Here is a 25,193-nt window from a genome sequence, read left to right on the forward strand (position 1 = left end):
AAAACCTACAACTATTTCTATTTCTGGATGCACAAAAAGAGACACCTGGAATAAATATCCATTTATCGTCCACTGAGTGCCCAGTGCTCTGCTAGACATATAGAAGGTACAGGGGAACACCCATGCCCTGGGAATGTTTATATAGCATTCTGTCTGGAAGAAAGACGAACTCACATAAAATAATGTGAAATAATATTACAGCTTCTAAAGCAAAGCATTAGATTGCCCCAGAACTCAAGCTAAAGATGATACCTCCAGAGAGCGCTCCTGCCGTCCTGGGCTCCCCCCAACCCCTAAAATAATGGTATGGGCAGGCTTGAGGCCAGCTGAACCAGCAGAGAGGCTTGAGGGCTTGGGACGCCTTCACCTCAGAAACAGGCATAAAGGTCACGGCTAAACCTTATATAGCACTTGTACGTACCTGGAACTGTTCTAGATGCTTACATGGATTAACTAATTCAGTCTTCACAATTACTGTATTTGGGAGAAACAGTTAATATCTCCATTTACATATAGGGAAACTGAGGCACAGAGCCACAGCCAGAATTCAAATCTACAAGGTCTGGCTCCAGAGTCGTGTCTCAAATTCAAATTCTCAGACTCCAGCCCAGTATCGGGTGCTGAGCGTTTTTCCCTGAGTATTTTCAGGATAATACGATTCAAAGCGAAACAAATACTTGAAAGCCCCAAATCTATAAAGGAGGAGAAATGCAAATGCATGTTCGCTCTACAGCCTCAACTTTTGCCCGATCCAAGGCCAGCAAGAAAATGTTTCTTTTTATTTTATAGTTTTCTTTTTGTGACAACTTGGTGTTTCTGAACGCTAGGGGCTCCCGGATTCTCTGGTTTGAGAGTAACTTTTCCTTTTAGGATTTTTTTTTTTTTTTTGAAGGGGGTGGGGGAAAATGTGGCCTTAATTATCCTACGTCTTAGGCAGCTTAAGGAAGGGGCTGTGCTTTCGGGATCTCTTCAGAGCCAAGTAAGGAGGTCCCTCTCTTTCCCTCTGTCTCTCTCTCTCTTTTTAAAAGGACCTCGTGCGATAAAAGTGCAGAAACAAACCCAGGCGACCACAACAGCAGCCGCGGCGACAGCAGGAGGAGGAAGAGGAGGAGGAGGGAAAGTTGGAGTTGGGGCAGGCGCTGCGGAGCGGCTCCCATTCATTAAGTACGCAGCAGCCGAGGAAGGCGGCCGGGCGCCCGCGCTGCCCACTCACCCGCTAGCGCAGCCGGACACGCGCCAGCCCAGCGCGCCCCGAGCAGCACAGCTCTGCAGCAGGGTCTGCTCGGCAGCCGGCTCTCCTCCCCCTGGACCTGCGGACGGTTTGGGGCTGAGAGAGGAGCGCAGAGGAGCAGCGGGGAGCAGAAAACAGCCCGGGCTGCAGTGGGAAGCGCGCGGCGGGCTGCACCGTCGCCGCCGCCGCGCCGCGAGCCGGGGCCCGACCCTCCGCGTCCCCGAGCAGCCGCGGCCGGGAGGCGGGCCGGGCGCGCGGGTGTGTGGCTGCCGCCGCCGGGCGTCTTCGCGGGGCCGGAGGCTCGCGCCGCAGCCAGCGCCATGCAAAACTACAAGTACGACAAGGCGATCGCTCCGGAGAGCAAGAACGGCGGCAGCCCGGCGCTCAACAACAACCCGAGGAAGGGCGGCAGTAAGCGGGTGCTGCTCATCTGCCTCGACCTCTTCTGCCTCTTCATGGGTGAGCCTGGGCCCCCGCCCCGCGCCCCCGCGCCGTCAGCCCCGAGCCTCCCCACCCCCCGCCAGCCCTGTCCCGGAGCCCTCGCGCCGCCCCGAGCCCGCCCTTCCCCGGGCCGCCGACTTCCCGGCCTGGAAGCGGGCGTGGGGCGCGCTCAGGCTCTCCCGGGCCACTGGAGCCCGGCCCCTTAGAAGCCGCCTCCGGCCGCAGGCTCAGGCAGGCTCCCGCGGAAGTGTGGGGTTCGGCCTCGTAGCGCAGGGCTGTGGGCGGAACCGTGACCGCGAGCCCGCGCGGAGCTTGGTGCCCCCGATCCGAGTAAGATGGATCTCCTGGGGCCCCTGCCTGCAGCCGCGCAGCCTCCTCGCTCGCTGGCTGTGTGTAAACACCCAACCCTTCCGCTCCCGCCGGCTCGGCCCGGCCGGACTCGAGCTGGCCTTTCCCTGGCTTTCCCCCCAGCCCCCGACCTCACGTCCGCCCCCCCCCCCCCCCGGGGCTGGGAGGGGGCGCCCCGGGGGCTCGATGCGGGCGCCCATTTAGCTATCACTTGTTAGGCGCCTACTGTGTGCCGGCGGTAGGAGGTGTCACCGACTTAGTTTCGACCACCCCTCGCCCCGACTCTGTGCGGGTTGGGTGAGGAGCCCCATTTCACCGAGTAGGAAACTGAGGCACCCGGAAAGCAATCCAAGATCAGGATCGTGTTTGGGGACCACGATTAACTGCAGTCTCAGAAAGTTAAAGCGATGGTCCATTTCTGTTTTCCAAACTAGTTGGATTCCCCAGCCCGAAGAGCGGTGGGCACTAAAAAAAAAAAAAAAAAAAAATGGAGCGGGGAGTGAGGAGATTTATAAACTTGGCGGGGGCGGGGAGAAAGCTATTGACATGAATCTACGGGAGTTCCAAGGTTGAAGTCAGAGTAGAATATTTTTTTTAAAGCGATTCATGGTGTAATGGAAAGCGCACAGGACTTGTCATCAGAACACTGCTACTCTGCCACTTGCTGGGCGTGCCACCTCCTTGCCTCCTGGGCCTCGGTTTCCTCATCAGTTGAGTGAGTGGGTTGAATTAGATGCTCTCCTAAGGCCCCTTCCTGCATTAAGAACTCGGATTTGGTCCAGGAGCTGTTCTGCCAACTCTGCTAACTGAAGAAACATCTGTGTTCCCAATTCAGTTCCCTTAAAATAGAACTCCTGCACGGAGACGTAAGTCCCCTTTGAAATGGATTTGTCCGTGCAGACTGTGCAAACCAGAGACTTAGTGGGCTGGAGTTACACTTCTCTCGTGTTTCATGAATCTTTTCTGCAGCAAGGTCCTCACTGAGGTCCGTCTGCCCGTGGCTTGACTGTCCGTAGTACGTTTGGGAGTCAAAGGAAGATGGGATACTTAGAATTATTAAAACATAAGAATTGTTCCCTTTGGGTACCGGGAGATAGCTGTGGGTAAAATTGTGCTCTGTGGAAGGCCAGAGAGGTGACTAGTTCAGGTGGCAAATTCCCTTCCCACCTCTTCATAGAAATTGGACGTTTTAAGATGCTATGTAAAGGAATTGTCACTGGGGGGCCTGCCTTCCTGTGGGCCGCCTGGGCTTATTATCCTGCACAGTGGGAAGATTAGTATTTAAAGTCCTCTGCCAAGCTGTTGAATTTTTAAAAGGCCCTCCCCGGTCCTGGGGGAGTACAAGGAGAACACTAAACACATTGAAACTGTTTGCTGTAAACTTGTTTGGGGCTTCCCAGTGTTTACTGGTGTGTTTTGTTGGTGGTAAGGTAAACTCTTCCCAGACAGCCTGTGCTGAGTACCCTCCTACCTCCTACTTTGTGATTAGGAAAGCAAAGCTAGAAACACGCCTGACAGCCTTTGGAGAGTTTCATTGTTCTCCTCCCCTCTTCCAGTCTTCTGATTTCAGAAGGCAGTCCCGATAGATGGTGCATTCTTATTAAAGGGGAAAGAAGTGTGAAGGAATTTGCCGGAAGACACACCTATCAGCTGCAGTTTAGCCAGAGACAGTGTTGTGCATTGACAGTGCAAGTAAGGTGGATGTTTGCACATTTCACTTCATCTGCCCCAACTCTCCCTGTGTCCCCTGAAAGCTAATATTCTCTACCTAGCTTTTGATTATGTTTACTCACGGTTGGTCTGTTGGAATAAATGATTTTGTTTACCAAAAAAAGGTGATAACTGGAGCCTGCATTTTATTCTGAGGCACATAGCTATCTATTAAGGAGTATTTGCCCTGCTGTTAAAAAAAGAAAAAACAAACATGCCAACAAAGTCATTTTCAAAGTGACTTATCCATGTCTCCCCTATGCATAGACCAAAATACAACATCACTAGTTTAATGCCTCACCTGCCTTTAAGAGGAAAAACTGTAATGTAAATACTTGAGAAATTTGCGCAGGAGAACTCTATTTGGCTTCCAAAAGAAAATTAATAACACAACATGTGATTTTAATATCCCCTACACAACAGCCCTAAAAAGATTTCTTCTTGGTTCACTTTTTGCCTAAGATTGTCAGTATGGTTTAATTTTTATATAGTTTATGGATCATATGGTCTGGATTACAGGACACTAATATAGTAAAAAAGAGAAACATAGTTTTCTGTTTATTCTCTCACAGGAATATATACCAAGCTTCATCTCCTTGTATCTGGAAAAAATAAAAGCTGATGTGCTACATAAGTGTTATGTGAGTGGAAATATGTGAGCAGTTGAGCTTGTTTCACGTACCTTCTTGGAATGTGAAATTCTTAGCAAAAAAACAAAAGTCCCCTCTTGTTTGAAGGCCAAAAGAATCTGGTGTCCGAGAACCCCGAAGGGAGTTTACTGCCCATTGAACAGCTGTCTTTGCCAACTTACTGCTTTTATAAATACAGTTAAGAATCTTTGTGCTCTAGTTTTTCTGAAATTGATTTTGTTTTCCTTTCAGTTACATAATATGTCCTGCCTTATGTTTTCCGAGCACTGGTTCTGGTGTACCGGGTGACAGGAGAGCGGTGGAGGCTGTTCCCAGGCAAGAAGGGAGGAACAGCTTTCTTTCTAAGCTTTGTTAGCCACTTAATATAAATGTGTGTACTCTTCGCTGTAACCTTCATGAAGAGATTATCTCCATTTCATAGAAGAGAAAACCATGTGGAAGTTCTGAGATGAACCCTGAAGTCGATTTGGGTCGATGCCTCATTTTCAGTGAGCATGACTGGAGTCCATCTCCCTTTCAGACTCAAGGTTCTTATCCAAAAAACCTGAAGCTGTTTGCAGAAAGCCCTGCCTCTCCACATTTCCAAGTTACCCATTTGCGCCAAAGCAAGTGGAGAGAGGTGGTTGAACTCTTCTGGTCAGTGATGCTGTCTTGCTCCACGGCATTGTTTGGATATGGAGCTGGTTCCGAGACTAAGTAGTTCACAGATTTTTGAGGGCACCTTTTTACCCCATGAGACCGTGGTTCCACAGAAAGAACACCAGCAGCTAGTGGCTGGAGCAAAATGCAGAGATTTGGTAAATCCATGCTGAGTGTCTGTGGCCCAGCTTTCCCTCTCTCCTGTCCCTCATCCCAGCTATTTACTGATTGCCTCCTTCCAACCCATGCACTTGGAGGGCTAGGCAGTTTTAGGCAGGTCCAGCTTTTTCTGCGTGGACTTCGCTCAAGGCCCTTCATCCTTTGAGTTCAGTTAGTTCATCTGCAAAACGGTGAGCAGAATGGCCACTTCATTATGTGGCTGTAAGGATCAGAAGAAATCTTGAATGTGACAGTTTTTTTTTTTTTTTTTAATCTCTCAAGAACTTGGGCAAACACAAGGGCAAATGCAGGAGATTTATAACCTGGAGCCCTGGACGAAGGCTTTGTGGTTGTCTTCATACATGTCTCAGAATCATAGGTAGATGAGACCATGAAATTAATACTCAGTAATATTACAGTGAAGATCATAAAGCTGCACTTCAAATAAGAGAATGTCATATTTGCCCAGTAAGTTGAAGACAGATGATTTCCATTCATTTTGACTCGAAACTTAACGCTGAGAAGGCAGCCCCTAAAACTGAGCAGAACTCTTGAGCCAACTGATCTTCACAGGGTACGCTGAGCCCTCTTTAGAGAAGGTTCTTTTGTTCAAACAAAAACTGTTCCTCACTTGGCTTTTGATACCAGAAGGTAGGTGAGCTGAACTTATACCAGGAGGGGTGGGAGACGTTTGAAGAAGCAGGTGCTTGGTCAGGTTTAGTCTGAAAGGCCGGACTCCTGTGCCAGTCCCCACCAGGAAATGCAGTCAAAGGGTGGAGTATCATGAAGCACAGGGAAAGAAGCTCAAACAGGTAAAAATTTAGAATTTGGATGCTCAGCAACCATGCTGTGTAATTTAGCGGTTCCAGAATGTTCTCGGCCTTTTTTGATTTTCAGTTAAATGGTTCAGATAAAATTCCTAGAACTTGTTCCATATATGAGCTATGTAACATCATCTTGTGCTATTATTAAATTATTCACTTTTCATCCTAGAAGAGAGGTAGTGTGGTATAGAGAAGGGAACAAGAGACTTAGACCCAGAAGCTTCAGGTTCCAGGTTGGCCAACGCCACCATCCAGTTGTGTGGTGTGGACAAGTTGGTGTTCTATGGATCTCAGGGGTTTTTTTTTTTTTATTCCATTGGTAAAATGGGCAGGATCACATCTAGTGCATAAAGCTGCCATGCAATGTTCTGTGACAGATTTCTCGCTGAGAGGAATGACCCATTTGTTCGATGTCTCCCTCATGCATGCATTTTGCTTAGCTCTTCATTGTACATTACCTCAGTGACGAGCCTAGAAATAGGAGTTCTGGCCTTGGACTGCTGCTTCGATGCTATGTAACTTCGGAGAAATGCACTTGACTTTTCCGGGCCTGGGTTTCTTCATTATTGCAAAGAGAGGGAAGGGCCTAGATCATCTTCTCAGACCTCTTCTAGCACTAACAATTTTAGGATTCTGTACTGGTAGATACATACTGTGATGTAGAAACCCAGTCATTCCGTCATTCCTTCTGTTAGAGTATTCATCATCGATTGAATTGTTACATTTTTTAACCAAAGACTGAATGCTGACAATTAGCTTATATTGGTATTCATTCTGGAGGGAAAAGCAGCACTGTTACTAAAGTTAACCCAATACGCTGAGAAACCAGCTAGATTTTTCCTTGGCCAGATGTGTCCTTTAACCTGCCCTCCTGAAATTTATAGGACAGTTGACCCTTGAACAATGCATATGACTGGACTTCCCAAAAACCTAACAGTCTCCCATTGACCAGAAATCTTCCCATTAACATAAACACCAATTATCACATATTTTGTGTGTTACATGTCTTATAAGCTATGTCCTTACAATAAAGTGAGCTAGAGAAAAGAAAATGTTCTTAGGAAAATCATAAGGATGAGAGAATGCGTTTATAGTACTGTCCTGTATTGAAAAAAAAATCTGTGTGTAAGTGGACCTGTGTGGTTCACATCTGTGTTCAAGGGTCAGTTGTAGTCACAAGCACAATAGGTAACTTTCCCTTTTTTTTTGTTACTCTTATTATATTCACTAAGTATGTGTTTTTAATAACTCAGTAGGTTTTGATAACTTAATCTACCATGTGAACCACAGAATATAGAAACAGATTTTCATTAGTCAACTGGCGAACTGTCCAGCCAAGCATCTTGCATGGGTTGAAGTAAAGAAGGGAACCTCCGTTTTGTAGGTAAGCCACGCTGCCTTTTCCAGAATGGTTGAAAACCTCTATTTCCTCATTATCCTGAACAGTTAGGGTCTTTTGTTTTTGCTTTTTGGTTTTTTGGGTTTTTTTCCCTAGCTTTCTTGCATACTTAAGAGATACACCATGAGGGTATAGCTGTCTTTGTGGGAGACTGTTAAGGCCAGAGTTGGTGGCCTTTTTCACTTTGAGCCCTTTTTGATTTCCTGTCAGTTTTGGATTCTTTCTTTCCCCTTCCTGTGCAGTTGTCTGGGCTGGCAAGCCCAGTTGGTCAAAGCATGTTGCTAATGAGACCGTAGTCATAGTCAAGGACTTCTCTATGTAGGCAGTTATATTTATGGAAACACCCTACCGAGTGGTCAGTTCAACCAGTATACATTATTGGAGGAATAATCACTCATTTGGGGGAATGTCTACAACATCAACATCTCACGGACTCACCTAGTAAGGAGACCCATCTGGTGAGAAATAGAGATTCTCAGGCTCCTTCTCAGGAGATTCAAATTCAGCAGGCTTTGGGCCAGGGCCTGGGAGTCTGTATTTTTTAAAAGCTTCTGGTGATTCTCATCAGCCAATCAGAGAATCAGCTGTGTTGTTTAACAGCTGGTGTCTTAAGGGCAATTGGCTACGTCCGGGGCTTTTTGTCCCTGGACTGAATGTTCTGGCACTTTTCACATTGTTAGGTTTTTTTCATTTGTGGCCAGCACACCTATCTTTTCAGCAAAGATAATGAAACTTGTTAGAATTCGTTCAAAAGGAAAAATTACCTCTGGGTGCAGGCCTGAAGGTCTCCGGTGATTTTTTTTTTAGTGTAGGGACGTGGTGGTGTCTCCTAATTGTTGAGAGGCTGGGATTTTTATTTTTTTCAGGGTCCTAAACTGAGCTCTGTGTAGTGGAAGTTGCCGGCCTAGTGACCACTTTGGAAAAATGAGGTGTTAACTCTGTAAATATTTTCTTTTGAGATATTGAAGTTTGTGTCTGAGTGAAAAGTGAAATGAATAAACGAGATTCGGAATAGAGCCCTTAAAAAGATCAAAGTTAGCTTGGCAAAGTATTGTGGAAACAATACCAGCTTTGGATTCCCTCCAATCTGGGTGCGACTTGGGCGAAAAGTATTTCACCTTTCCAGGCGGAAAGGTGTCCTCATCTGGAAAAGAAGCAAGAGACCCAGTGACACCCTGATATGGTGAAGCTGTGATGAAGTCGTGACTCTGAAAGCACTTTGGGAAGTTAGAAGAGCACACTATCGTGATTATCAGGTCTCATGTTGCTATTATTACTCGTAGTAATAGTAGTATTTTCCCTCCCTTCCCAGTGTTCTTACTCCTCAATGGTGCTGTGAAATCTGCTCATTTATTTGGCAGCAAAGTTTCTGGAAATATATGGGGGGGAGAGCAATTGTGAAGAGAATCCTAAGCAAAAACCAGGCAGAGGGAACACAAATGTTTTCGTTTAGCCGAAGAAAAGCAGTGGAGGGGAGATGACCCCATCTGGGAAAGTCACAATGCAGGGACCTCGGTAGTCTCTGGTGGTTGCTTTCTTCTTCCCCTTTGGAAGGGACTTGGCCATATCATCTTAAGAGAAGGACAGACACACCTTAGGAGAGCTGGGAGGGAATTGGGACAAATGGTCTGTCTTAGGGTCAACTCTTCTCTGTGTCTTTTGACAGCCCCGGGAAAAATCTAACTGAAGAGAACAGTCGGGATTGAAAGTGATCAAAATGCTCGTCATCTAGGGCCATGTCCACATTTCTGGAGAAAGGGAGGGAGTAGCTGTATTTGTTACCATATTGATTATTCAGGCCAGCCATGTGGTATAGGTACCAGACTCGTTTCATAGCTCAGGGCGGTTCAGGGACTTGCCCATGGGCCCCAGCTGGTCAGTAGTCTTCAGTTTTCCAGGGCTCTTGTCACCTTTAATCTGTCTTGCTGCCCACTTTTCAATGCAGTTAATGCAGCGAAGACTCGCTCTTTTCTAGTTCCTTCCATTTTATTAATTTCAATTTTATTGAGTTGGAATGTGTACGATGTTTTACAGGGCCCAATCTAGGACACAAATAGGAGTCTTTTTTTTTTTTAAAGATTTATTTATTTGAGAGAGAGTGAGCGAGCGCATAAGCACGGGGTGGGGGGAGTGGCAGAGGGAGAGGGAGGGGGAGAGAGTGAATCTCAAGCGGACTTCGCACCAAGTGCAGAGCCCTACATGGGGCTTGACCTCACGACCCTGAGATCATGACCTGAGTTGAAATCAAGAGTCGGACGCTGAACCCACTGAGCAACCCAGGCGCCCTGACACAAATATGAGTCTTGAGGACCTCGTTGGGCAGTGAGGAGCTAGGTATAGATAAATAATTGCAAAACAGCTCAGAGTGTGTTGCTGTGGACAGCGTAAATAACGACAATGCTGGTAGAACAGTTCTTCACTGCCTAGATTCATGGCATCTTCAAAATTTGACAGTAGCTCTCGGAGTTGTCATTATCAACAACATCAAGGTCATTTTTTATTTCCGTCAGAAACCCAGGCCTCTTGGGGCAGGCCAGGGCAGGAGGTGGGAGTGGGGGAGCACGGGCTTTTGAGTCTGACAGATGGGGGCTTGCCTGCTGTTATTGTCTATTGCCTTAGACAAGTCACTGAGTGTCTCTGAGGCCCCCGTTTTCTGCGTTGTAGAGTCGGATAGTACGGGCGTCGTGGAGGTGTGAGGGCTATGCCAGGTATGGTACGTGGTGCTGGGCGCTCCACAGGTGGTGGCAGCCCCTGTCACCTTTGTCACCACACCCTACTCTGTGCTCTCAATGTGACATGACGAGCCCGAGGCTTGCACTGGGTGGTGGGGTCCTACAAGAGAAATGTCCGGGAGGTCTGGTTCTCCAGGTGCTGAGCAGGGCACACGTGAACGAGTCTGGGAAGGGTGAGTATGAGAGGCTGCAGGGGTCCGGTGAGGCTGAAAGGTCAGGGCCTACAACCCATGTCTTGCCTTTATACCATTCTGCTTTTCTGGTAGTTTTTATTGTCAGTTTGAGATTGGTATTGTCTGGGAGGTCCGGTTCTCCGGCGGGAGAAGGTCCTCTCTTCTTTCTCTTGTCTGTGTTCCTTAAAAAAAGGAACAAGATGGGACACCTGGGTGGCTCAGTCGGTTAAACGTTTGCCTTCGGCTCGGGTCATGATCCCGGGGTCCTGGGATCGAGCCCCACATTGGGCTCCCTGCTCAGGGGGAGCCTGCTTCTCCCTCTCCCTCTCCCGCTCCCCCTGCTTGTGCTTGCTTTCTACTCTCTCTGACAAATAAATAAATAAAATCTTTTTTTTTTTAAGATTTTATTTATTTGAGAGAGAGAGAATGAGAGACAGAGAGCACGAGAGGGAAGAGGGTCAGAGAAGCCGACTCCCCGCTGAGCAGGGAGCCCGATGCGGGACTCGATCCCGGGACTCCAGGATCATGACCTGAGCCGAAGGCAGTCGCTTAACCAACTGAGCCACCCAGGCGCCCAATAAATAAAATCTTAAAAAAAAAAAAAGAAAAGAAAAGGGAACAAGACAAACAGGTTAACTTTTAATCCCGATTCCCCGGGTAATAGTTGAGTGAGGCCAGAGAGACATGAGGAAAATCTGAAGGACGGGGGAGTTTTGGGATGCCACTGTTCTTCCAACTGGCGCTTGTTCTAGAAAGTGCTTATTACCCAAGATCACTGCTGACTGATTTGAGCTTGAATAGGCACCCGCTTTTGCAAATGATGTATCACAGGAGAGAAGAAAGAGAAACCCAAGTTTTCGAAGTTTTTGCTTTTTAAAAGCCTCTTGAGGTAGAAACTCTTCTCGTTTGACCAAGGAGGAAACGGAGTCTCAGATTAAATAATTTTCTCAAGGTCAGGCATTAATTGGTGGGGCCAACAGTGAAAAGAAAGCTAGGTCAGGTTCTCAAACATCCTTGTGGAACTATCCTTCTTTTAGATCCAGTTTTATAAATCAGAATCTGCATTAAAATTCCCCAATTTAAAACCAAACCAAACAACACACATAGGATCCAGTTGGAAACTTTTGAAAGGAACTTGTTGATTTCTGTGTGCTTTGAAAGTATAGGTTGCAATCAGAATATTGGTGGTGAGTGTGTTTTTGAGGTTTGTAACAAATTAACAAAATTATATGCCTCGAGAGTTTTGCAGAGAAATGCAAATCAGTATAAGCGCCTTGTCATAATAAGCAGTATGCTTTGGTTCCTGTTTATGTACCCCCAAAGCACATAATACACATAATTATATTGACACGAAGGAAGCAGTTCTCATTGATGGTTTCTTTATATCAGGCCCCCAAATGAGTTTGCGGTATCAATCAGTGTAATTTCTAGAGAGCCTGTTTAAGTCTAGGTTTGTACCTGTCTTTCAAGTATCCATCCTGTCTTCTGTGGTTGTTTCTCGAGCACCTACTGTGTGCTGGGCCCCCCAGGGTTTCTTGACATTTACGAATTCTCAGGCTGGTGAGTGGGAAACAGACTTGGGGAATTAAACAAGCTAAGTGTTGCTGATGTGGGGTGGTAGAGGAGGAGCTTTAGCAGGCGAGTGAAGACTGAGGGCATGGTGCTGGGTCCTACAAGAGAAATCCTAGCTCACGTGCCAAGAGAGGGGAGAGGGTAATCCACCAAAGGGGGCAACAGGTGCTGGGCAGGGTGCACGTGAACGAGTCTGGGAAGGGTGAGTGTGCGAGGCCGCAGTGTGGTATAGCATTGTGTGTTCGTATTGGGCGACGGAAGGGGGATGTTGGAGATGAGGCTGGAGAGAGATAGTTGGAGCCAGGTTACGAAGGGGGGCTGTAAAAGGCAGGCAGCCGATATTTTGGAGGACCAGCTGAGCCAATGAAATTTTATTTTTGTTTTCGTTTTCCTTTTTATTATGGAAAATGTCATATAGAAACCGAACACCATATATACCTAGGCGTGGAATTGCTAGGTCATAGGGTAACTCCGTGTTTCACTTTTTGAGGAACTGCCAAATGGTTTTTCCATAGCGGCTGCACCATATTTTAGAAATCGCGTGACATTAGTTAAAATAGGTAAGGAAAAAAATGAAAAGTTTTATAGACAATATTTGGAATTAACATATTCATGAATAGTTTTGAAGAGAGAATTAATCTGCTCTGAGTTGTGTTTTAGCTGTGCAGGGTTTGAGGAGAGGGAAATGGGAGAGAGGAGGGAGACCAGTAACAGGGAGGCAGAGCTGGACCGTAAGCACCGGAGACAGAGAAGAGAAGAGTGCGTAAGGGGATGACAGGTAGCTCCTGATCTCCTAGGTGGGAGCCTCTGAACGGTGGTGCTGCCATTCCCTCACAAACGCTTTCAGTGCAGTGTTTATAGAAGGCTTAATGACATCCATCTTGTAGGATTACTGAAATGCTTCATGGTCATAGCCTTACTAGGCAGATGAAGCTATAAGTTCTCTTTCTTCCCCCACTCTGGAATTTCTTAGTTCCTCAAACGCCCCTTAAAATAAATGGGCCATTGGAAATCCTCCTGGTTTAGAGAAACAGTTTTTCTTGGGTTGTAATGGTATTTTTAAAACAGTGTTGTTGAGATATAATACCTGAATTATATAAACATTACATACATATATATTACATATATAAAATGTACAGTTCACAGGCTTTCGGTATATTCTACAGAGTTGGGCAACCATCCCCATTATCAATTTTAGAACATTTTCATCGCTGCAAAAAGAAACTCAAACCTGTTGGCAGTCAGTCTCCATTTACCCTCTGGTCCCGCCGTCCCATGGCAACCACTGATCAACTCTTTGGGTCTGTACATTTGCCTATTGCCTATTCTCCACATTTCATGTAAGTGAAATCATAGAATATGTGGTCTTTGTGAATGGCTTCTTTCACTCGAGATAATGTTTGTGAGGTTCATCCATACTGTATCATGTATGTACGGCGTGTTTGTTGAGCATGTATTAGTACTTCATTGACTTTTATTGCCAGATAATATTCCCTTGTGTGGGCATACCACATTTATTTTATACACTTACCAGTTGACAGACATCTGGTGTTTTCCACTTTCTGGCCATTATGAATAATGCTGCTGTGAACATCCATGTACAGGTTTTTTATGTGTGCACACATTTTCAGTTCTCTTGGGTATCTTTGCCTAGGAGTGGAATTGCCAGATCACGTGGTAATTCTGTGTTTAACTTCTTGAGGAAACTGCCAAACTGTTTTGCACAGTGGCTGCGCCATTTTAGAAATAGCCTAAGATTAATTAAAATATGTAAGGAGAAAACACAAAAGTTTTACCAAAGACCTTTGGAATTAACATATTCATGAAACCACTCTACTGTCACTTTGTTCTTTGAGCCATTTTCCACAAAGAAGCAAAGTTTTTAATCAGTTCACTACTGTCACTGGGTTTAAGATGAGTGAGCAGAGAACAATGAAGCTGACTGAGAAAAAGATGCTGGGTGGTCAGCTAGACCCGCTCACCCGCTGAGTAACATACTTCCACAGACCTGGGGATGTCACAAGCAGATTTCTGCCTCAGCAAAGTGAAAACAAGCCTCAGATCTTCAGAGTCTCTCGAAAACAGTTGAAAGTACAGATCCTAATATTAAGACCTTCATATTCCTAGGATCTGTTTTGCAGTATTTTTTAAGACCATGAAGTAGAACTGTAGTTTCTGATGAGGTTGATCATTTAACCTTTTCCCTGCTAGATGTATGGCTGTGTACATAATGATCAACTCAGAAGTCTCAGAATTACCGTGTATCTTTTGGACTCACGTGTCAGATGCCGGAGATGGTAAAGACTGTTAACTCAGACACACATCTTTAGGAATTAGTAGAAGCGTCACGTTGGATGTATTCTAAAAATTAAACTGTAAGTGCTTAAAAAATGAAACCACCAATATGACAAAAGGGTGAGGAAAAGACATCTTTATTATCAGGAGCATTAGACACTGTCTTGCTTCATCTTTCCAATAACAGAATAAGGTAGATGTCAGTCACCTGGTTTTGCAACTCAGAGAGGGTAAATGATTTGCCCAGGTTCACACAGGTAATGTGTGTGGGGGCTGGGCTGGGACTCAGGCCTGCCAAAATAATGGCAGTTGCTGACATTTGTCAAGTACCCACTCTGTGCCTCTCCCTGGTTGGAGCAGGGTGCACTAATTCTCTCATTTCATCCCCCCACTGAGTCTGTGGAGTCCTTATTACTCTTATCTCCGTTTTATAGAAATAAGGTTCAGAGAGTTAAAAAATCACTTCTCAGAGGTTCTGTGGCAAGTGACTTTTGCAATATTGGGGTCAGACCTAAGCCGTCTGACCCTTTGGGCCATCCTTCACCACTGGGCTCTACTGCTTTTGTTCTCCGAGGCTTCTGAAGCCCCCTTTGTCTGCACCCCTCCGTGCTGGCTCTCACATGGGTGACACGTGATAATTTGTCCAAAATGAGTTAGACTTAGGATTCTCACCCTGGGCTCTCTGAACCTGTAAAGGTGTATTAGGACAATTATGGGGCATTTTATGCTCTTTTCAGCACTTCAAAAATAGCTAACCTGTACTATAACACATTTACCAGTGTGCAGCTAGTCTAGACTAACTCAGAGCATCAGCCTCTGCCTCGACTAGTCCAAGCACTGGCATTCTGTGCTATGATTTGAATGTGGAAGGACACCTGTCCACTCACTCTGATCTTGCTGTTTATTTCCACTAATAAGGAGATGGGCTTACCACTTTCTATGCTTTGATTAAAAAAAGGAGAGAAGTGATTTAAAGTACAGTTTCCTTGGTAAATGAAGACATCTTCCTGACGTCACAGAGGGTCAAGAAGGAAGTGGTAGGCATCTTTGGTGGTGAAAAGTTTGGACATCCTGGAATAGATACGCCGCTCTGTGAATTTAGAGGAGAGGAAGACACCGTGTCATGGGAAGAGGGGCTTGAACTAGGCCTTTGTCACTCACATCAGGCAGCAGTAACGGGTTGCTCTGTTAGTGACCTTTTTTGTACCGTGGGCTTGATCTGCTGTCCTTGTGGTTTGTCATAACCTTTGGGTCACATTGAGAAATGGTGAGCTTCTCTGGTTAGTGGCTGTGGGCGCAGCACCTTCATTAAATGTGGTGAATAGAACTTCTACTAGTAGCCTCTTCCCCACAAATGACCCACATTGTTGTGGAGTTTGCAACCGCTAACAGGAAGTGGCAGATATGCTTGTCAGCCACATGGTGGATTTCATTAGACACTTGCCCAAAGTAGCTGTTTTGGTCAATTTGGCCTCCATAGGTTTCTGGGGAAGAATGGCCGAATACGTTAGTTCTTACATTGCGTTTGTCTTGCTGTCATCTTAGCCTTGATGGACATTTTGATTAAATACGGAGTGTTGTCTTTTGAAGCAACTGCACATACTGTGATTATAGGGAAGAACTTCTAGCAGCCTGAGATTTTTTTAAGATATTTCCAAGGGTGTTACCACCTTACCTGAGTCTTTTGTTTAGTGGACTTCTTGCTTAAATCCATTTGGAGAGAGTAACTCCAATACCTAGGCAGAAGGGATGATGGGCTCCACTCACCCTAGTAAATCATTGCTTTGGAAGATCTGATCATAGGCATTGGGTGGTGAATGCATGACTCCCAGGGGCTGGCTGGGAGATTAAAATATACTTCTTGGGTCAAAACATTAAAAATACTGGGTGCTTTCAATCCCATGAGGGAAATAAGCCATCTTGATTTTTGGTTTAATTTTCCTAGGGCCATTGATGGTTGAAGAACCTTTAATTATGATTTGCCTTAAATTGGATGTTTGCGGTTCTGCTGGCCTCAGCTGTGAAATCCAGTTATTATTAATTAATAATCTTTCGGTGAATAGTTCCATCAAATGATAAAGTATGCCTCTGAGAATTAGAGTGTAAATATCCTTTTTTGCCTCAATTTCTCTCATTCTAGATCTCTAGCTGCCTAAACCCTGAAAGCTAATAAAACACAAATACCACACTACGCCCAGGATGTCGTTCTCCAAATGCCAACTGGAAAAAGGCTAGGAAAAGAATGCTTTTGAGCGCCACCAAATAGGTATAATGCCAAAGGGGAGATACTGCTAGAGCTGATTTTTACAGATGAAGCAGTTGCCCTTTGGAGAGGTCGAGTGGCTTGCTGGGGATCCTGCGACTGGAAAAGTGGTCGAGTGCCTAGGATAAGAATCAGTCAACACCTTTGCTCTTTCCTCCAGCAGTGAAGACTGGCGTTGGAATCTGCACTGACTTCTATTTTCAATAATAAGCTTATGAAGCAAGCAAGTCAGCCAGAAAGTTTTGAAATGAAATTATCAGGCCTTGTAAAGTGTTCCAAGTGTGATTTGGGATTTAAAGCCTTTTGCCCATTTTAGTTTTGCCCGTTTCTTTGTAAAATTCCTGGAGGACAGAGATTAGACTGACAGCCTTCAGGCTGGAAGGGGGAAGGGCATGCACTTCGGTGAATCCCTCTCTGGCAGGCAGTAATGCAAGGGACTTCACAGGCATTATTAACTGACTTGAATTTCACAACAACCCTATGATGGAGGAGGTTGGAGTTCATTTTAGTTTTCTCTGAACCTAGTCAGCAATGCCTTTCTCAACTCCTTTTGGTGGGTGGTGACACGCTGTATTAATAATTCAGCTAGTTAATCACTAGCAGAGATCGTTTACTAAGATTCCGGGGGAAGTGCTTTGCTGGAATCTGCTTGGAGCTGGTCACTCATGCCATGCAGCCACTTTTATTGAAAATATGTGGGAGAAGCTCCGCTTCTGTAGAGCATTAGAGAAGGACAGGCCGGGGCAAGAGAATATTTTGCCGATTTCATACAGAAATGGATTGACTTTTTCTGCAGAGGGATGGCAGCTTCACATTCTGTTGACCCTTCCTTTTATCAGTCTTCTCCAAAGGAGTTAAAAAGGCAGGGAAATGCAACATTTTGAGTGAAGTAGCCTAGGTTTTGGTTACAGGCTCTGTGTATTTCCCAAGGCTATTGTAGGTTTCCTATTCATCTGGGATTTGAATGGTGGTGTGATTAGCATGAGAGCAAGTGCATAAAGTAGGTCTTTCTCTCCTCTTCCTAAAAGAAGTTTTGTGGCGTTTCTTTTTCTGACAGAGTTGGCATGAAGCTTTGACAAACACAGACCCATGGAAAAGTTAGCTAGGACTCAGAGCAGACCCATTTTGTACAGCTCCTTCGCACTCAGAGTGCAGAGAGGCAAAGCATCTGGCAAGAGGCCCCTCGGATCATAGAGTCATAGCGAGGGCTGCTTCTCTACTGTGGACCGGTCAGTGATGGATGGGAGATGCCCACAAGACCAATGGGAAAGTGCATTCTTGGCTGTTGACCAAAACTGCAGATGAGAACATTCCTGGGACCCCGTTGTCTATCTGATCTATCCTTCAGTATTGAGATAAATGCAAAGGCTTTTTTTTTTTTCCTTTTTTTTAACAAGAGGTGGATCCTGCCCTTAAGGGGCAGGTGAGAAGATGAGGAGATAAGACACACAGTCAGTTGATGGAGAAAACAAAGCCAGGTAGTGGAAAATTAAATGAAAAACTTCCAGTATGGAGTCTAGGAGGCAGCTCTTTGCTGATCTTGGGCTCTGTTCCCTGCTTTGCTGTATTGGCTGGGGGACCCCTGGCAAGTCATTGCTACTTTAGGAATGATACAGTGGGGGTGACGATTCATTCCCTCCCTGCCTTATAGAGCTATTGAGACCCAAGGGTATGGTGTCACAAATATGCAGGGAAATGCTGTAGGCTGTAAAGCTGTATCTGTGTTGTGCGATGAATATATATATTTTATCTTCTGATTTTGTTCTCTGCATTCTCTCTGTTTCTCATTTTAGGTGCATGCTGTCACATACCTGTGGCTGAAAATATTTCTTTAGAGGTTTATTTCTAGAGTGATAGTGTCTGCTCTCCCCCATATATCCTTTATGCATTAAGCGTACAGAGTCGTTTCTTAAAACTGCAATTCTGATCACATAGGTCCTTCTCTTAAGACCAGGACTTTTATGACCTCGCATTGACTACAAAATAAACTTTTAAATATATTTGAGACCCTTCAGAATCAGACCCCAGCCAGTCTTTCCTGCTCCTCATTCCCTTGCTTCCCATCCCCCCCTACTCCGTTGCTCCATGCTCTTGTCCCAGATATCTCCATCTTGTGGCCAATCCACGTGCTTTCCTACTGTCATTTCTCTTCATTCGGTATGTGCTACTTACCTCATGATACTCAGTCAGTTCAAGTGCAGCCCCTTCTGTGGAGCCTTTCCTGATTTCCTCGGGGCGGAATTAGACCTTCTTTGGGCCCTTTGTATTGATCTTTCTTAGGTGGGAACTCTGGTTTGTTTTCAGTTTTGTACAGTTCCATCTTAATAGGGTATGACTTCCTGGTATATAATAGATGCTTAACAATTTTAATTAAAGAAAATGGGGGAGGTGGGGGTATGGGGTTAACTGGGGGATGGGCATTAAGGAGGGCACTTGATGTGATGAGCACTGGGTGTTGTATGCAACTGATGAATCACTGAACTCTGCCTCTGAAACTAATAATATACCAGCCGTTAACCAAATCAAATTGAAATAAAACATTTTTTTAAAAAAAGAAAGATGCTTTCAAAAATTTTTTTTATTAAAGAAAATGCCAAGAAAAAGTTATTTTAGAAAATAGATACAAGAAGCAAGAAGAAAAACAACACTTTTTCTGCCTCTACAACCGCAATGGTAAGGTAGCCTGGCTCGATATGTCTTCTTTCTATAAATAGCTACATTATTATTAAGTATAATTATAAAGCTAAACAGTGGATACTTAACACATACTTCCTGCGAGGCAGTGCGATGAAATGGAAAAAAAAACAAAAAAACCCTTTGCTGCTAGAGTTTGTAACAGCCCATCAAATACTAACTAACTTGAGAGACTTGGGTATGTAACAAAATGAAATGCAGTTAGATATTTTGAGTTCAACTTTGTATTCCTACAGTGTTTTGAACTTGGTCAACAGACTGAATTTGTACTAAGGATGATAACTGCCATTCGGGGGGGAAAAAAAAAGTTTAACTTACCTTAAAAGCTAGGCCTGTGTTTGGAGTGAGAGGTTTTTCTCATCTGGTCCTGCCTTAGGTGAGGTTCTTCAGGGAGAGAGCAGAAGCCTTCTGCAGAAGAAAGTTGCCCAAACTGGGAATAAGAAATCTGGGTTTCTGTCCTAACTTTCTTTGCCTTACTCTCTAACTTACTGGGTCACCTTAGCCAGGTAGCTTTCCCTGCCTGTGACTGTTGCCCTCAAAGAGGATATTAATATGAAATCTGTCTTCCTATAATTGTAACGCAGCATCAATTATGTTTGGTACTGTGTCTTCAAGTAATTATTATCATTATTAATAATATTAATTAGTTTTATCATTAAAAGCCCCAGAATAAGTGGTCGTGATGTGTCAATCAACAAATATTCCTTGAGCATCTTTAGTGTACCAGGTACTGTGCTTGGTGTCAGGATCTAATGATGAATTGGATGTGGTCCCTGCCCGTGAGTATTCTAGAGTAGACATTGGTAGATCCGACTCTAGAAGTACAGCACGGACATCGTACAGAGAGAGGTAGCAGAATTGATTTGGGGGGCTGAGGGTAGTAATATCACAGTTGTTTGGATGGCGAATCGGGAGAATGCTGTTTGGCACCGTTTTCAAATAAGGCATTCCAGTAGCAGAGTGGTTCTTCTGTCTCAGCTCTGACCAGTACTGATGACCACGCTTTAGAAAAATCTTAGAATGCAGGAGGTGGGGGGACCTGACCATCAAGTTTTTCCCCTGCCTACTCCTATTTTATGGATGGGAAGACTAGGCTCAGAGAAGTTAACTGTCTTGGAAAATGGGTAAAATCCAGAAGAAATGAAACCCTTGTCTTGTGCAAGTTCAAGTTTAAATCCAGTAAGTACCATATTTTAAAGCATCCCTGTATACTATGGATTTGGTTATTCTGCAAACCAGATCTTGGCCCCATGTGTCAGTAATCTACAAAGCCTTTGAAACCTTAACACAACATCCCAAAGCGTAGTAATACATTCTTATAGTAAAAAAATTCCAAAAATACTATTATGCTTAAAGGGAATAACCCTCTCACCTGTCAGCCCTCTAAATTCTAATCCCCAGAGGCATCTACTGTTAACAGTTTCGAGTTCCTGCCAGCCTTATTCTGAAGGCACAGGTATTCTCATTGATACCCACCTTCAGCCGTGTTGCTCTCATTGTTTCCTAGACACACCCCACAGATGTCTGCCTTCTGGCCTTTGATCATGTCTTCCCTCTTCAGAGCACCGTCCTCTTCCTCTCTGCCTGTGGGAGAGAGAATCCATTCTAATGGCTGGTTTCTGCTCATCCCACTCCCTCACTATGTCTGCCTTGGGGTAGTTCCATCCCCCCGCCCATCTCAAGTCATCTCCGCCCTGGCACTAGTTAGCGACCTTAAGCAGATCACTTGCCCTCTGTTGGTCTAATACTCCTCACCTAAATAATGGGCTGTATAATTAGATGGTCTTTAAGATCTGCTTGTGGCCATAAAATACAAAAGGCTGAACCTAGCGCAGTGCTTAGTTAGTTGGGAGTCTTGACCGTACTGAATGCCTGAATCCTGTCACAGGATCTCAACATAAGAGGAGGGATGAAGAGGTTCACCGACCAAGTTCTCCCAACTTAAGTCTTGCCTAAAGTGTTCCATTCTAAGAATGGAAAAAGGATGTGTCTTAGGGTAGTTCCGGGCTCAAATCTTGGTTCCACCATTTTGCTAGCTCACAACCCAAGGCAAGGGTCGTAATCTCTCTGAAATTCGGTTTCCTCATCTGGCAGATGGGGATAATAATTCCTATCTTAGAGGTTGTCCCAGGATTGGGGACAATAATTCCTATCTTAGAGGTTGTCCCAAGATTGGAAGATGCCTGGCAGACCATAGGCTCTTCCGCATTAATCTCTGCCCTGCCCCCTCAAAACTTTTTGTTCAGGAACTGTTATCTGTCCGAGATAATTGGCAAGCTTCAGAACAAATAAGCGTGTAAGAGTGCTGCATGTGTAGTATACAAAGCATGGATTAGACGTAACCTATCTGATCTTTGAAAAGTAGCTCTGGAGTCCTTCCAGAGAACCCTATAGCAGCTGCACCATGCAGCTACCTTTCCATCGGCTCTCGCTGAAGGAAGGTGTTTTCCAGTTGGGAGAGTGCACGCTGGGAGTTCATCTTTAATGCATTCCAGTGTCCTGAGGCAAAACTTGCCTCAGAGATTAAGCCGAGCATATTAACCAATATCATTTAAAGTTGATTAAAACTATCATCTTAATTAAATACAAGAGAACAAGAAGTTCTCAGTCTTCTGGTAGCAATTAAAGACTAAAGAGTCAATTTGAAGTTGTTTTTGCAACTCTTAAAATAATACTCTCTCCCCCCGCCTCCCGTGAAAAGAGTTTCTTAGCTATAGACATGCCCTCACATTGAGGTTTTTGAAAGCTGTTAGGACTACAAACCTGCTGGCAAGGCCTTCTGCTGCCAAGGCATCCGAGTTCTCAAAAGCAGGAGGGTTCAAGCTCAGGATACGCTGATTTGGAAAGAGAGCCCAAACAAAGGACCTTTTGAGGCAGGAAACGGGGCTTTGGCCTCAGCACAGAGCAGTGTGGGATTGGAACAGCGCCCCGGGACTTGCCGAGGAGGAGAGGGACTCTGAGATCGATGGAGGAAGTATAAACTTTCTCCATACAGCAAGAGTTTATTCCAAAACCCTCGAAAGTTGGTTTCAGGAGCTGTTATCTTTCCTCTGTCCGCTTAATCAGCATGCCTGTAGAATATGGACTTACCACTCTTGTATGTCTTTTTGCAGAAGAGGGAAATGATCCACGAAGGTGGTACACACAGACGTGACCATTCTAGCAAGGCTGTCTGACCTGAGACCAAAGGTTTTCTTTCAAGACCCGAAGCAGCTATGCTCATGAATTCACTTATTCACCCGTGTATTCGTGCAACATTTACTCATCACCTGCTCTCTGCTAGGAGTGGAGTTGAAAGGGTATGGTGTCTGTTCAAGGAGGTCAGACTTGAAGGTTTGAAGGGAAGGAGACTGCCCTTCATAAGTACCCACCGCTGTGTTCACGTACGCGTGACCCTCCTCCCCGCACCCCCCCCAACAGGTTTTTAAATTTGACCTTCCCTAAAGTCACGCTTCTAATACTCATCTTGACAGATGAACAGCAGCAAACCGACCCAATAGATGGAGCCCTGCGGGCACAGGTTGGTTAGAGAAGAGTGACAAACATGGAGAAGACTCAGGGATATAACTCAAGGAGGAGAAAATAAGTTCTGGCGGGTTCTGTTCTCCATTTTTTTTTCCCCCTGTTCTTCATTTTTATGTATCTAAACTGTGCCTACTAAGCAAACACTTCCATAAGCAGTAAAGACCCACTTCCTGTCAACTGCTGGGTAAGATTGGGGGAGGGGGCAGGGGGTGAAATAGAACAGTGACGACAACAGAAGGAAATGGGAGGGTTTGGCAGAACCCCTGACCACAGAACTGAGGCTGGGAGGGCCTGGGTCAGCTGGGACCACCACCTAGAAGAGGTGCAGTGACGCTGGGGCACACATTTGGAAAACTTGAGTTTTCTGGAGCTGATGAGACTCCTAGCTGTGAGCCAGAAGGGACAGCTTGTCATAGATGAGTGATCTTAAATGCGTGCTCTTTGCCCGCCATGTGCATCAAGAATGTAGCCCATGCTGCCTGGCTTTTGAGAGACAAGATCTAAGGGTATCTAGCCTCTACCTGTTAGCATTGTTTATGCGGCAGTTAACTGCTATTGTCCCTACATAGTTTTAGGGATGTGCTGCTCAACCAGCACATGCAAGCACACTTGAATTCAGAGGGGCCAGGGCCTTGAATCTGCAGACAGGTTAGGTTACCCTAACATCAGTTAGATGTTGTCATGAGATGAAGGGACAGCTTGTCTCCCTCTTTTGATTCCCACTTGCAGGTGGTGTTTTTGACAACTGGACTTAATCAGAGAAGTGATAACAGCTGATTGGGTTATTGAACAACCCGACGTTTAGAAGAAAAGTTTCTGATGTGTTTATCGGTATTTCCCTCTTTGAATTGGAGCATTTTGCACAGGAGATTGAAATTTGGAGGAAATATTGCATGCCTACATGTATTTGGAGAGGTGTAAAGGATAAATACTGGTTTATGTAGAACCCTGATAGTGAAATCTGAGGCAAGGATGTTCTCTTTTTACTTCCATATTCCTCGTGCCTAACTTGGGGCCTGATACATATTAGAAGTTTTTCAGAAAAAATGGAGGGCGCCTGGGTGGCTCACATGGTTGAGCGTCTGCCTTCAGCTTGGGTCATGATCCCAGGGTCCTGGGATCGAGTCCTGCATCGGGCTCCCTGCTCCTTGGGAGCCTGCTTCTCCCTCTGCTTCTCTCTCTCTCTCTCTCTCCCTCTGTCTCTCATGAATAAACAAATAAAATCTTTGAAAAAAATGGAAAAACCCAAGTATTTTGACACTAGCATAAATTTTTAGCCTTTTTAAAAAATCTATGACTTTGTTTTTCATCACTAATGTTTTAAACTACCCAAAATTTGGGAAAAGAGAGAAAATCACCCATAATCTACTACCTAACACAGATGTTATTACCATTTGGCATATTTCCTTTTAGTCATTTTTATTTGATTTTCTTTCAGTTATTTAGTAGGTATATATACATACATATATATTCATACGATTTTCTTTGTTGCTACTAACTGCCATAATTAAAGTTATTTCTCTTTACAGTCATTCAGAATTAAGGATTACCCTTTAACCACACAGATTTCTCTTCATTTCCTTTTGCTTTCCTTGCCTTACTCCCCCAAATTAAAACTCCCTGGGGTAGGTCCTATTGCCCCTGCTTGCTAGGGCTACTGTAACGAAGTACCACGAAATGAGTGGCTTAAATGGCAGAAATTATCATCTTACAACTCTGGTGGCTACAAGTTGAAGATCAAAGGTGATGCAAGGTGGTTCCTTCTGAAGGTTGTGAGGGAAGAGGTGTTGCATGTCTCTCTTCTTGGCCGAAGACGGTGGTCTTCATGTGAATATGGCATCCCCTCTGTATGCCCTGTACGGGCATCTCTACATCCAAATATCCCCATTTTTGCAGTTCACTTGTCATATTGGATTAGGATCTACTCTAATGACATCATTGTAACTTACCTACCTCTGTAAAGACCCCATCTCCAAATCAGGTCACACCCTGAGGTCCTGGGGCTAGAACTTCAACTATGAATTTTTTTTGGGGGGGGGAGGGGACACTCCAAGCCATAGCACCCCTCCATTTATATGCAAGGAAAATGAGGCCTCAGGCAGGTAGTTTGAGATTTGAATTTAGGCTTCTGTGACTCTGAAATGTGCATTACCATCACATCCTGTTTTCTACCCATGAATTGAAAATACTGTGAACAAAGAAAAAAAAAATTACTTCCTTGATTTGAATTTGATTAGTGTGAGACAATGTTTGATGATGGTTATTAATTGCTAAATTTAACTGTTTGGCCAGTTGAAACCAGTGTAATCATGTTATTTAAAAATGAAGTTAAGTACACTATGCTTTGTTAAAACTTCTCATTGTTCTAAAGTATTTGCTAAGCCTGTTGCACAGATTGCCCCATTCTTACTGGAAGTACGGGGTAATACAGCACCCCATAGGCTCTGGGGCATCCCAATGATTCCCTGGCAGTTGGATCACGTTTTATATAGTAAAACCAGCCAATATTGCATATGGCTCATCAGTTTTCATCTTGTT

General features: G+C 44.8%; 1 protein-coding gene across 1 annotated transcript in view; it reads left to right on the forward strand.

Moving 5' to 3' along the window:
- Positions 1-933: 933 nt before the first annotated feature.
- Positions 934-25,193, forward strand: part of PLPP3 (phospholipid phosphatase 3) — an 83,241-nt gene continuing 58,981 nt past the window's right edge. Inside the window, exon 1 of the mRNA XM_025871722.2 lies at positions 934-1,690. Coding sequence (XP_025727507.1) covers positions 1,552-1,690 — 139 coding nt within the window. The 5' untranslated portion in view covers positions 934-1,551. The remainder of the gene's footprint in view (positions 1,691-25,193) is intronic.

Source organism: Callorhinus ursinus, unplaced genomic scaffold (assembly GCF_003265705.2).
Source record: "Callorhinus ursinus isolate GAN/ISIS: 27379988/994484 unplaced genomic scaffold, GSC_fseal_2.0 scaffold9, whole genome shotgun sequence".
Classification (NCBI taxonomy): Eukaryota; Metazoa; Chordata; class Mammalia; order Carnivora; family Otariidae; genus Callorhinus; species Callorhinus ursinus.